Genomic DNA, 12,128 nt, shown 5'->3' with positions numbered 1-12,128 from the left:
GCACTTGCTAACAAGACACACAATTTCTGCAGGGATGCAAATATTTTAATATGAATTTAAAGCATGCAAACTGTTATGAGCAACAACTTCCTCATTATTTGCATGTAAATGTTAAAATAGAAGAAGAATGCTGAACTGGTGCTATTGGTTTAAGAAGATGAAAATAATGAATCTCTCTCTCCCTCTCTCTCTCTCTCTCTCTCTATATATTTATAGCATCACTAGAAATTGCTCCAAATTAGGTGTGCGTAGACCCAAAACTTTTGCATGAGGATTAACTAGTTAATTTTCAGATATGTACAAAAATCCAAATCGTAGCAGTCTGCTCTTATGTTGTGTGTGCAGTCATCTGCCAAACTAGCTAAACTCTAAAAGGCAGCATTGTAATCTGGTCACTTGGATATGTCATATCTGTGGCCAAACAAAAGGAAAAAATGTATCCTTGCATTTAGGCTTTGTGGCCAATATAATGTTGGCTGAAAAAGTAGAAACTTGTCTGGTCAATTTTCATTTTCAAATAAATTTCCCCTTCACTGCACAGTGCATGACCAGCCTAATGATTGCTCTGATCTGACCCCATCAGTAGTGTCTAGTAAATGTCTGACTAGGAAGCAGTCCTAGTCCTGATAAAGTGAGAACCATTATGGTTTCTTGTTTTTGACAAAAATTCAACTTCAGCATATGTCTGTCGGTTCTTGATATGTATAATGTATATTAACTTCTGCCATTATGGTTCTACATAATTCTAATGTACGTTTTTTTTTTGCCTTATTCAAGCTTTTAACTAACCTTTTGTTATAGTGTACATAAATGACAACTCACAGACAGACTTAACTGGTATAAGAAGTAAATGTGTGCCTGGTACTTTGTAATATTTTTCCTAAATATTATGTACTTTTTTTTAATCAATAGAACAAGTTTGCAATATGGAATTATGTGTTTAAAAAAGTTAAATTATGACAGAAAAGAGCTGGAGCGGAGAAGAGAAGCAAGTCAGCATGAAATAAAAGGTAAACTTGATAACTTCCTTCCATGTATCACGATTTATTTATATAGCGCCACCAAATCCACAGCACGGTACAGAGAACTCACTCACATCAGTCTCTGCCCCATTGGAGCTTCCAGTCTAAATTCCCTAACACACACACACAAACACTAGTATTAATTTTGTCAGTAGCCAATTAACCTACTGGCATGTTATTGGAGTGTGGGAGAATCCCACGCAGACATGGGAAGAACATACAAACTCGACACAGATAAGGCCCTGGTTGGGAATTAAACCCAGTGCAGTGAAGTGCTAACTACTAAACCACTGTACTGCCCCATGTATCAGAGTGAAGTGAATGCAGTAAAGATTTTCTAAAAATTATTTTAAATCTATGCAATTCACCTAGCTAATTAGATCTACTTCTCATTTCTTCTCTTATCTGTCTTTTAATAGCAAACACCACTTTAGTACCCTCAATTTATTCTTCAGCCCAGCTGTGCAGACCCTCACCATGGAACTGAATCCTATGGATTTTCCTGTCATTTTAAGGACAAGATTGACATTTTAAGGCAGGATAGATTATCACAATCCACCAGCAGAACCACTATTGTTTCCCTACTGTTCGAGGCTACCCCACTTTTATTTTCTTGCCGTCTGGATCTTATTTCTTCACACCTTAATATATTGCGGTCTTCAGCTCTTATCTCCCACCAAACAAAAATCTTCAATTCCTCCATCCCATCTGACATTTTCCCTCTCCTTTCAAGCATTCACCGAACACAACCCTCATAAAGAATCCTTACCTTGACTTTCCCTTTCCTGCAGGCAAACTCATGGAAGGCCTAAGAAAGTTCTGCTCACAAGAATTCAGTATGTTTCAACCAACTCTGTATAGGACCCCCTAAAATCTGGATTACCTGGACTGTGTTTCACAACTCTCACAAAAGTGTCCAATGATCCTTTGGCTGCTAAATTCAATGATCAATACTTATACTGATACTTATAATACAATATTTTAATTCTTCTGGGCTTATCTGCTGCATTTGATACAATTGACCAGCCCCTTCACATATTGGGGTATTCAATTAGCCACGGAGTTCCTCCAGAACGGACATGAAGGCAGTCTGCTGCAATGTAACATTGCAGATTTCTGCGACGTTGGGGTACGTAGCAGAAAATGTGCACAGCCACAATGTTCACCAGATCATCGCGGCTAATTGAATATTCCCCTTAAAGTCTAAACTCTTTTGGTCTTAAAGACTCTGCTCTAACATGGTTTTCATCCTCTCTCTCCAACTGTTCCTTCAGCATTTTAATTTAAACTCAACCCCTCGCCACTTTTTCTATCATTTCGGGTGCCCCAGAGCTCAAAGTCTGAGTCCTCTTCTATTTCCCTCTACACAGCTTTCCCAAGTGAAACAATAAGCAGGTTTGTTTTACAGTCTCTATGCTGATGACACCAAATTCTATACTTTCTTCAATGAACTTGGAGTCGCATTTCATTCTTCCTTGTCCTTCACTCCCCCCATTCAATTCCTGGCAAAATCATGTCACCTGCACCTAAGAAATATCCCCCACATCTGCCTACACCCAACTCCTGAAGCTTTATGTTGATAATAGTTATAACCATTTTTACTCCAGTGGAGCAAAATTTATTAACAGGAAAACTTTGGCATGAAATAACAATTTTGAGGTTAGAGAAGCTGTACTGGATGCATCAACAGCTAATATAACTGTTAAACAGTTACATTACATGACCACTAGAATGATCAATGCTACATGGTGTAACATTACCGGTACAAATATTTAATCAGGAACACCTATATAAAATGCATCTAGCAGGGTTAAACTAATTCCATGCCAAATGCTTTAAAATACATTACTTTTTATAGAACTCTGTTGCATCTGCTTTTAATGTGTCCCAGATGATAAACTTAGTTACTTCAGGGACTGATTGCTTTTGTGAAATAACATTGGTCAAGAGAGATGTATTTTGGTTTTCATTCAAAAACACGCTGGGGTAGTTTGGGTAACATGTGCCACCACTGCAAGGACAATGTCTAGGTCACAGAAAGATCCGTTTAGAATGGCTGATCCGAAGAGTGAAAATTATGCAAATGTCAGCTGGTATGTCCAGCAGTTGTTGTTTGAAAATTCTTCCAAATTATACTCTACCTTCCCAGTCAATTCTGAAAAAACATCCAGCGCTGGGGTCATGAGTTCAATTCCCAATCATGGCCTTATCTGTGTGGAGTTTGTATGTTCTCCCTGTTTTTGCGTGGGTTTCCTCCAGGTGCTCCGGTTTCCTCCCACACTACTCCAAAAACATACTAGTTGGTTAATTGGCTTCTATCAAATAATTGACCCTAGTCTCTGTCTGTCTGTGTGTGTGTGTATGGTAGGAAATTTAGACTGTAAGCGCCAATGGGGCAGGGACTGATGTGAATGAGTTCTCTGTACAGCGCTGCGGAATCCGTGGCGCTATATAAATAAATGGTGATGATACTTTATGTAGGAAACTCACAAATGGGATTTCACTTTTGACTTCATATCATCACAATTTCACTAGTCTTATAATTACAGTTGTACCATCAATATTGTTGCAATAATACCACAAAAAAATCACATATGTAGTGAGTCTCTAATATGGCAAACAGGTATTTATTGTATTTAATAGTACAAAACAATTTTGAGTTACTATGTGTCAGTCAAGCATAGTATCTTACAAAGAAAAATAAATTCTATTAAAAACAGATATTATATTTCTAAGCATTAAATACTTGCATGTCTCTTTGATTTAGGTAGAAACAAAATATAGATGTTGTTGACAGTAAAATATGTTAAATATATACTGTGATTCAATAGTGATACAGAATTGTAGTACTTAAGCCAAATTGAGTCAATTGCCTTCTCTTGTACTCTACCTCTGAAAACCACTGAAGAAAAACATGACATTCTTAGGTAAGATTGCCATTTTCCCTGCAGGTAAATTTGTGAACTGAATAATTTACAAATTGAATGAGTGAAATAGATTTTTTTAAATAATGGTTCACCATAGTGTTTTATGCCATTATAGATGTGCTGGTGTGGAGCAATGACCGTGTTATCCGCTGGATCCAAACAATAGGCCTTAGAGATTATGCAAACAATATTTTAGAAAGTGGTGTGCATGGATCTCTCATTGGTCTAGATGATAACTTTGACTACACCAGTCTGGCATTACTACTACAGATTCCAACACAAAACACTCAGGTAAGTACAAAACCAATGTGTTTTTATATTTAAGGAATATTATATTTTGCCAGAGCAGTGGATGTACTCATTGATAAGGTCCAATTGCACCATATTGATTTCAGCTACAGTCACTGGAAGCAGCCATGTTGTAGGCTGAACCACTATTAATAAGAATGTGTCCAAGTCAACCAGTTCACTAGGAATGGGGACATCCACTCCGTGCCTCAGTGATGTGACGAAGCTTAAACAGCTCTCAAATTGCTATCTGCAATATGTGTATATGGCATGTGCACTTTAATATAATGCAAAATAACAGGTGATTCATAATTAATTCTTGTTGTTACTCAAGCAATATTGAAAGTACCAACAAGGAATTGCCTGATATCTCTGTGAACAGCTCTCCCATCACTCACATTAAGCAAGTATCTTGTCTTGTGATCACATTTGATTATTTCCTCTCCTTCACTCCCTGCATTCAACCCCTGGAAATATGTCTCTTACACCTAAGAAAATATCCTCCGATGCTCACTACTGAAGAGAACATGCAGTCATCTCCCATCTCGACTACAGTCATTCTTTGTAGAAATAAGTTCTGCTATGTCTTTAAAAACTTTAAACTGATTTGTATACATTTACCAATGGATGAGTCTAAATCATTCACCTGCAACTCTAGTTAGACCTCCTCCTTTTATTGCAGCATGTGTGACATCATTGTCATATAAATATATATATATATATATATATATATATATATATATATATATATATATTACACTGCAAGGCTACTTAATAATATGTTTCATGTAACCCTTAGAAACCAGTCAAACTTGTGAATTCAGCTGCTCTCACACTGCAATAGGATGATCGATGAAACATATTCAGGGGCTGCTGAGTCCCTAAAAGTTTCCAGCCCTCCCCTGCACATTTTGATGTGTGATTGGGTTCATTGTTTGATCTGGATGTTAAGGAGTGAATGACAGCATTTTGGTTGAATCGATTAGCACCTCAAAAAAATTCTGTGAAATTTGCTTAATGCGGTTCTGTTCAGAGTTCATGCCAAACAATTGATTTGCAAAGTGTGTGTGTGCATAGTTTATCTTGTACCTGAAAAATGAAAGAATACGGTGAACGGGTATAGGTTATAGCATGTTTGTGCTCTAGGGGACGTATGAATGTAGAATGTGTGCTGCTCACTGTTTGCATTTACCAGTACCCAGAAGGCATTGTGGGGATTGACCAATGTGTGATGTCATCAGTCAATAGCAGACAGGTTTCTGCAAAGATCACCCTACAGGAGAGCTTGAATTGAGTACACAGACTGAGGGACTGTTCTGCTAGTTACTGCTGACCTTTTACCTGCTTAATTGATGATGAAACAGCGAGGGAATAGCCCACACATGGGACAATCAACTCAAAAGCTAATTCATGGACATTACTTTTGGTCCCTTAAAAAGTGGGAGGCACATATAGAATCCATTGTAATTCCTACACTGTTCACCTGATTTGGATGTAAATTCCCTCAAATTAAAGCTGAATGTCTGCAGTTAAAGCACATCTTGTTGTTTTCATTTCAAATCCATTGTGGTGGTGTATAGAGCCGAAAATACGAGAATTGTGTCGATGTCCCAATATTTCTGGACTTGACTGTAATTGTTACCTTTATTAAACAACAACTATGCATCTGAATTAGATCTGGTAAAATGATAGTTTTTCACTTTCTATTATGTGTCTGTGGTCTTGACAAGGCTGTAACTACCTTAGGGCTGTGCGAGAGGGTAATCGCCGAAGGGGGGCCTAGTTTATGAATATTTTAGAATATGGTTAAAATGGAGGGGGCGCCAGTTTTCTTCCTTGTCCCAATAGCTAACATTTTAAGTTATGGCTCTGGGTCTTTACTCTGTAAGGATGTTCTTTAATGCAGTTTTACTCTGCAATTGATGCCGGCTGGCAATTTATAGCAATTGTAAAATGCATGAAAAGCATATGAATTGTAGATAAATCACAAGTAACAGGCTGACTGTTTAGTCTTTCAATAAGTTGATTATATGAGATTTCTATTATTACAAACTCTTACAAATGTAATTGTTTGCAGGCAAGACAGATCCTGGAAAGAGAATACAATAATTTGCTGGCGCTTGGAACTGAAAGACGTCTTGATGAGGTAAAATAATTTTGTTACCAAATCATTGTTCTACACCACTGTTAGACAACTTGCTACAACTGTGCTACATTTTCCAGCATGCTCTGTCAGTGAGATAAGTATACTTTGTTAATTTATATTTATATTTTTTAATTATTCCAGTCAGCCCCTGTAGGTTTGTTTTACTAGATTGCAAATTATGTGCAATTTCCTGTGACCATACTTACTATATTCTTCAGATCTAGGAGCAAATGTTGAGTAAATCTGCTTCAAAATCTGAGCAACTTTTTCTCCTTAAGCTCAAGAAAGATGGATAATAGTGTTGATTGAGATTTTCTAAAGAGCACCTTTGTACAGGGCAAAAGTTAGAATTCTGAGATTTTAATCTCAAAATCCTTACATGTAAAATCAGAATTATGTATTGCTATATTGAGGATGCACTATGACTCTTCCATACAGTACAAAGCTCACTTGTTCCAATATACATTGCCACTAGTACTTGTACATTGCACAAATTGTCACCTTTTCAAAACCACTTTTTATTTTTGCTGTGTGTAATGGGCAAGAACATTCTGTATGATTTGAATTTCTGGGATCCCAGATATCTCTAGTTATGAGTTATTTTTGTATTTCCGTATAAATCGATAACATTTCTTGCAAATACACAAATAACACCCGGTTTGATTTAGTAGAATGGTAGTTTATTTCTGTGCAATTTTGGAACACTTTGTATTTCCAGAGTGATGACAAAAACTTCAGACGTGGGCCCTCCTGGAGGAGGCAATTTCCACCGCGTGAGGTCCATGGAATCAGCATGATGCCAGGATCTTCAGAAACACTGCCAGCAGGATTCAGATTAACAACAACATCCGGGCACTCACGGAAAATGGCAACAGATGGTAGTGTTTTGTTTTTTTAAGCTTTGTATGTAGCAATAAGACATATACTTGTGTATAACTGCATTAAATGGATTATTATGTCAAAATAACACACTAAATGTTTCCAGGATAAAAACACAATCAAGATGTGATGTTTTTCATGCAGTAGACATTACAGTATATGCATGAACTGCATTTACAAAACAGACATCTTGCAACGTATCTATCACACATCTCACTATACAGCATCGTTTCACATGTTTTGTCCTTTGTGTTTATATCTCACCAACCTTAAGCTTACTAGTGCTGTACGTAAAAGAAAAAAAAAATAAGTTACTAAGGTCACTAGTGACATAATTAAAAAAAAAATTGCTTAATTTGGCTCAATACAGTTACATGGAAATATTTAGCATTGTGCTGTGGTATGAACCCTCTATTTTAAAATGAATGAATTCTAAGATGTAGTGAGTTCTGTGTACAGTAAATGTCTATGTGACCATTTTGGTATTTCTTCCCTATAAAGCTCTTCCAGATAATTGCTTATTTTATACAAATAGATCATGTTTATGTATGTAGAATTATACTGGCTTTGTTCTATACCATAACTGCAAAGGTTGAAACTGGATATTTTAAATTAATATAATCGGGGTACACTGCTATACCCCTCATTATAATGCATTGGTTTTTTTATCTTTACGTTAATCGCAATTGTTACACTTTAATTTTACTTGACTATAGTGTAGCCGCTTCCCCTGTAACAGAAATGTGAAACCAGGGCCTAGGACCCCCACCACCTTCAAACGCTGTTCCCCACTGTTCCATGGCTAGTAACCAATAGCAGGATGGCTATAGCCTCTGCAGATCTAAGGCTTTGTACTAATGTTCAAAATGGCAGTCAGTATACCACATGTAACTAGGTCTAAAATGGAAAAACTTTTTTTTCCCAATGACCCCATGCAAACTGGTGATGTTATCCATGTTGGGGACATTGCAGTTGTGCTGCTCACTCCATTCACTTGTATCCACAAGTGAACACATTAGAGAAGCCTAGATGACCAACACTGACCATCTGAACATGGGTAAAAAATATTAACAACCATAATTTAAATGCGTTTGACATTTGGTTTCACTGGCATTTGTACTTGCATTTTTTTGTCAATGCAAAACAGCAACCAGTGGGTAAGAATGCTGTGTTCAGGAAAATTTCAGATTCAGGTACTGATTTAATGCTCAGCAAAAATTATATTTTACAAGCTAGTTTTTAGTTTCCTGCTTGTGACATTTCAGAGTTTGACCAAACTTAAAATAATACTGGAGCATTTCTGGATTGTTACCTTAATATGAAAATTCTCCTCTTGAGAGCGATTTATCACATGCACAATCCTTTACAGATGTCGGCAGATTTGAAGACATTGGGTAGGTAACAGTCTGTATGTAAAAGACTCTGCTCATTTCTTCTACATCAGTGAATTATTGTTAAGTTAAAGCAGTAATCAAATTAAAACTATTTTTGTTTGTTTTTTTAACATAAGTCACTGTGGAAGGCTACAATAATCTTGGTATTCCTATTTCTCCTTGGTTTGTTTCTTCAGGTTGCTATTTATGATTTTCAAGTTACCAGTGTCCTGTGACTACTATGGCAACCAGTGTCACATTGTGCATGATGTAGTAAGTAGAGACACTTTAGAAAGTCTCCCTGAGCTCTGTCTGCACTGTACATGCTGAGTCTGTGTATGTGAACAGCACGTATACTTGTGTCCTCTGTAGACAAATTTTGAAAAGGCATTAAGGATTTGTGGAAGGATATCTAAGAAAAATAACCTGATGCATGCTTAAAATTTATTTACCTGCTATTTAATGAAAAAAACTATATGGGATTGCTGGTTTAAAGTATAATTCCACTTTTTAAAAACATTGTTTAGAAAATTGATTATCCCCATATATTAGTGGACTGTGCTAGGGGGACCCTGCATGAGATCAGGCTTTAACACAAGGAGGACCTGATGAGCAGAGATTGCTGCAGTGTTAGGCTTGACCACCACCACTTTATCAACCAACCGCTTCAGTTTGACATTATAATATGAATTGAATATTTGTGGGCTGAAGAGGCAGTTTATGTGCTCTGCTGTGGCAGATGTTACGTAAGTAGTAAAGGGGAGGGATGTGCACCATTAAGGTACATGGGGGCTTAATTTCTTAAAGCGGTTTTTAAAAAGTGGAATTATCCACTTTACTTATTTTATTAACAAAATTTGAAGACAAATTTGATATGAGATATTAAAACAGATAAGCAAATTTTAGTTCATGTCCAACGACTAAAGAAACACTTGTATTTTATTAGCAGCTGCCCCTTCAGGAATGCAGAGAGTAGACAGCTCCACAGTCCGGACATACTCATGTTGACAAAACTAAAAAAAAGAGCAAAGCACTGAGTTGCAGTAAGTATTCCTTTAAGTTTTGCACACATTTTTCTTCCATAGAGAAAATAAAAGGGAGGTACATTAATTTATCATGTCTTCATATATGTACAAATGTATTATGCCAAGATTTCATTTTGTTCTTTGAGTTGTTGACCCATATTTCATTCAGAAGCTTAACGGAACTTCACAGGCAACTACTAGAAACACACAGTATACATAGTAAAAAGGCACACTCAGAAGTTAGTCCTCTACCTCCTTGAAACTTTATATTTACTGTTCAGTCAAGACGACACGTTTGGAGTTCAAGGCAAGCTCTCGAGAGCATGCTTGGGAGCAGGGCCGCCATCAAGGGGGTACAGGGGGTACTGTTGTACCGGGCCCGGGCTCACCAGGGGGCCCAGTGCAACACATACTTACCTGTGGACCCGCTGTCTTGCAGTCCGCTCTCCGCTACTCTGTCTTCAGCCTGGTTGTCACAGTGACAGCCAGGCACCAGAATGCGATCGCAGGGGTGGAGGAATCACAGGCAGATCATATGATCACAGGGGGAATGATTCCTCCACCCCTGCGATCGCATTCTGGTGCCTGGCTAGCACGGTGACAGAGAGCAGATTGAAAGACAGCGGGCCCACAGGTAAGTATGTGTTGCGGGGGAGCGCTCATCGGGGGAGGGGGGCCCGTACTGGGCCCCATGATTTCTGAAGGCGGCTCTGCTTGGGAGTAAGCTGTGAGTGTTCACTTGGAGGAACTACAAGTTAAGAAGCACAGGGAAGGAGGAGACAAGTAAATTATGTTTCACATCCCTTTCAAAATGGCTGCAGCTATACAGGTAGTAGCTTTAGGGCTGGACCTAATGAACTAGCTCAATTGTTTTGCAGTTCTCTTTTACTGTGGATTTATGTCTATGCAGAAAATATATAGAACATTTTTTTGGATATTACCTTTGTGTTTCACTGTTGTAAATATTCAAGTCTGCAAAGTTGTGTAAGCAAGATCAGTGGTTATTGTGAGCTCCTGGCAGTTTCCAGCCTATGTTTCAGAAATCACTGTTTAACAATGAAATGAGCCAGTGCTTCCATCTCATAAGCAGGTAGAATCTGAGGAAGAATGACCTTATCATCCGGTAGGGTTAGAGTCAGCTGGGTACCAAATCATTACAGTGCCTGAGGTGCCTACTGAAATGGTGTCCTTCCCATCACATATATTTTTTTCATATGTACACTATAAAATGTCTATTTATTATTAAAGCTACTGAGAAGAAAACACAATGACTTTTGCAGCACCAAATTTTGCATTTTTGGTTCTATGTGTGGACACTCTTTAATTAATCTTTCCTCTATTTAGATTTTTTATTAGCTAATGGAGGGTAACTTAATATTCACACCAAAGCATATATGGTAGTACATTGGGAAAGGGGATAGAACTCATGTGTACTGTGCTAGTGTTTCTAAAGTGACAGATGGTCTCTGCCCAATCAGCTATAAAAACAAAACAAAACAAAACAGAATTGAGGCGAGCTAGCTTTAATGACACTTATTTGAAAAAGTCCTTAAATGCTCTATGCCAGTGTTTCCCAAACTCAGTCCTCAGGTACCCCTAACAGTGCATGTTTTCCATATCTCCTTGCTGGAGCACAGGTGTATCCATTACTGACTGACACATTGTAACAGATCCATAGTGGTATAATTACAATGTGTCAGTCAGTAATGATTACACCTGTGCTTAAGCAAGGAGATATGGAAAACATGCACTGTTAGGAGTACCTGAGGACTGAGTTTGGGAAACACTGCTCTATGCAGTACTGCCTCCCAAGTCTGCTGCCTCAGTCCGCCTGATTATAGGCATGCCCTGGCTGAATGTCAGTAGTTGAGTTAAGAAAAAAAAAAAATTGGAATATATATTCTTATACATTTGTAACCCTAAGTAATAGATTCACTTAGAAAGATGTCATCAGGGCCATTCACATGCTCTGAAGTGCTCAAATACATCTGAGTTCTGTCTGTAATGTACCACAATCAGCCTCTCCACAGAAGCACTTGAGCTGAAAGTTCTCACTCTTGAGCCTCTGCACAATCTTGCAAAGAATAGGAGATGTTATTAGTAGGTATGGCTAAGCAAAACAGCCATCATCAATCCTGTCAAGGTTGATTCAGTACACCTGCTTGTTAATGCAAATATCTAATCAGACAATTATGTGGCAGAAACTCAATGCATAAAAGCATAGAGACATGATCAATTGTTGTTCAGACCAAACACCAGAATGGGGACGAAATGGGATCTACGCCACTTTACCTTGGAATGGTTGTTAGTATCAGACGGGGTGGTCTGAGTATTTCAGAAGTTGCTGATCTCCTCGGATTATCACACACAACAGTCTCCAGAGTTTACAGAGAATGGTGTGAAAAACAAAAAAACATCCAGTGAGCGTCAGTCCTGTGGGCAAAAATGCTTGGTTAGAGAAAGATCAG

General features: G+C 37.9%; 1 protein-coding gene across 6 annotated transcripts in view; it reads left to right on the top strand.

Annotated features, from left to right (window-relative positions):
* The window catches only part of PPFIA2 (PPFI scaffold protein A2), a 367,242-nt gene that overhangs the window by 337,398 nt on the left and 17,716 nt on the right, over nucleotides 1-12,128 (top strand). For 3 of the 6 annotated variants that reach the window (XM_075209359.1, XM_075209356.1, XM_075209361.1), the window contains 5 exons: nucleotides 913-1,010; nucleotides 4,065-4,240; nucleotides 6,315-6,383; nucleotides 7,102-7,261; nucleotides 9,582-9,678. In XM_075209359.1, the coding sequence (XP_075065460.1) occupies nucleotides 913-1,010; nucleotides 4,065-4,240; nucleotides 6,315-6,383; nucleotides 7,102-7,261; nucleotides 9,582-9,643 (565 nt within the window). In that variant the 3' untranslated portion in view covers nucleotides 9,644-9,678. The remainder of the gene's footprint in view (nucleotides 1-912; nucleotides 1,011-4,064; nucleotides 4,241-6,314; nucleotides 6,384-7,101; nucleotides 7,262-9,581; nucleotides 9,679-12,128) is intronic. The other 3 variants (XM_075209360.1, XM_075209357.1, XM_075209358.1) reach the window with 2 other exon arrangements.

The sequence above is a fragment of the Mixophyes fleayi genome, chromosome 4 (genome assembly GCF_038048845.1).
Source record: "Mixophyes fleayi isolate aMixFle1 chromosome 4, aMixFle1.hap1, whole genome shotgun sequence".
Lineage (NCBI taxonomy): Eukaryota > Metazoa > Chordata > Amphibia > Anura > Limnodynastidae > Mixophyes > Mixophyes fleayi.
This window is presented reverse-complemented; position numbering and strand designations above follow the sequence as displayed.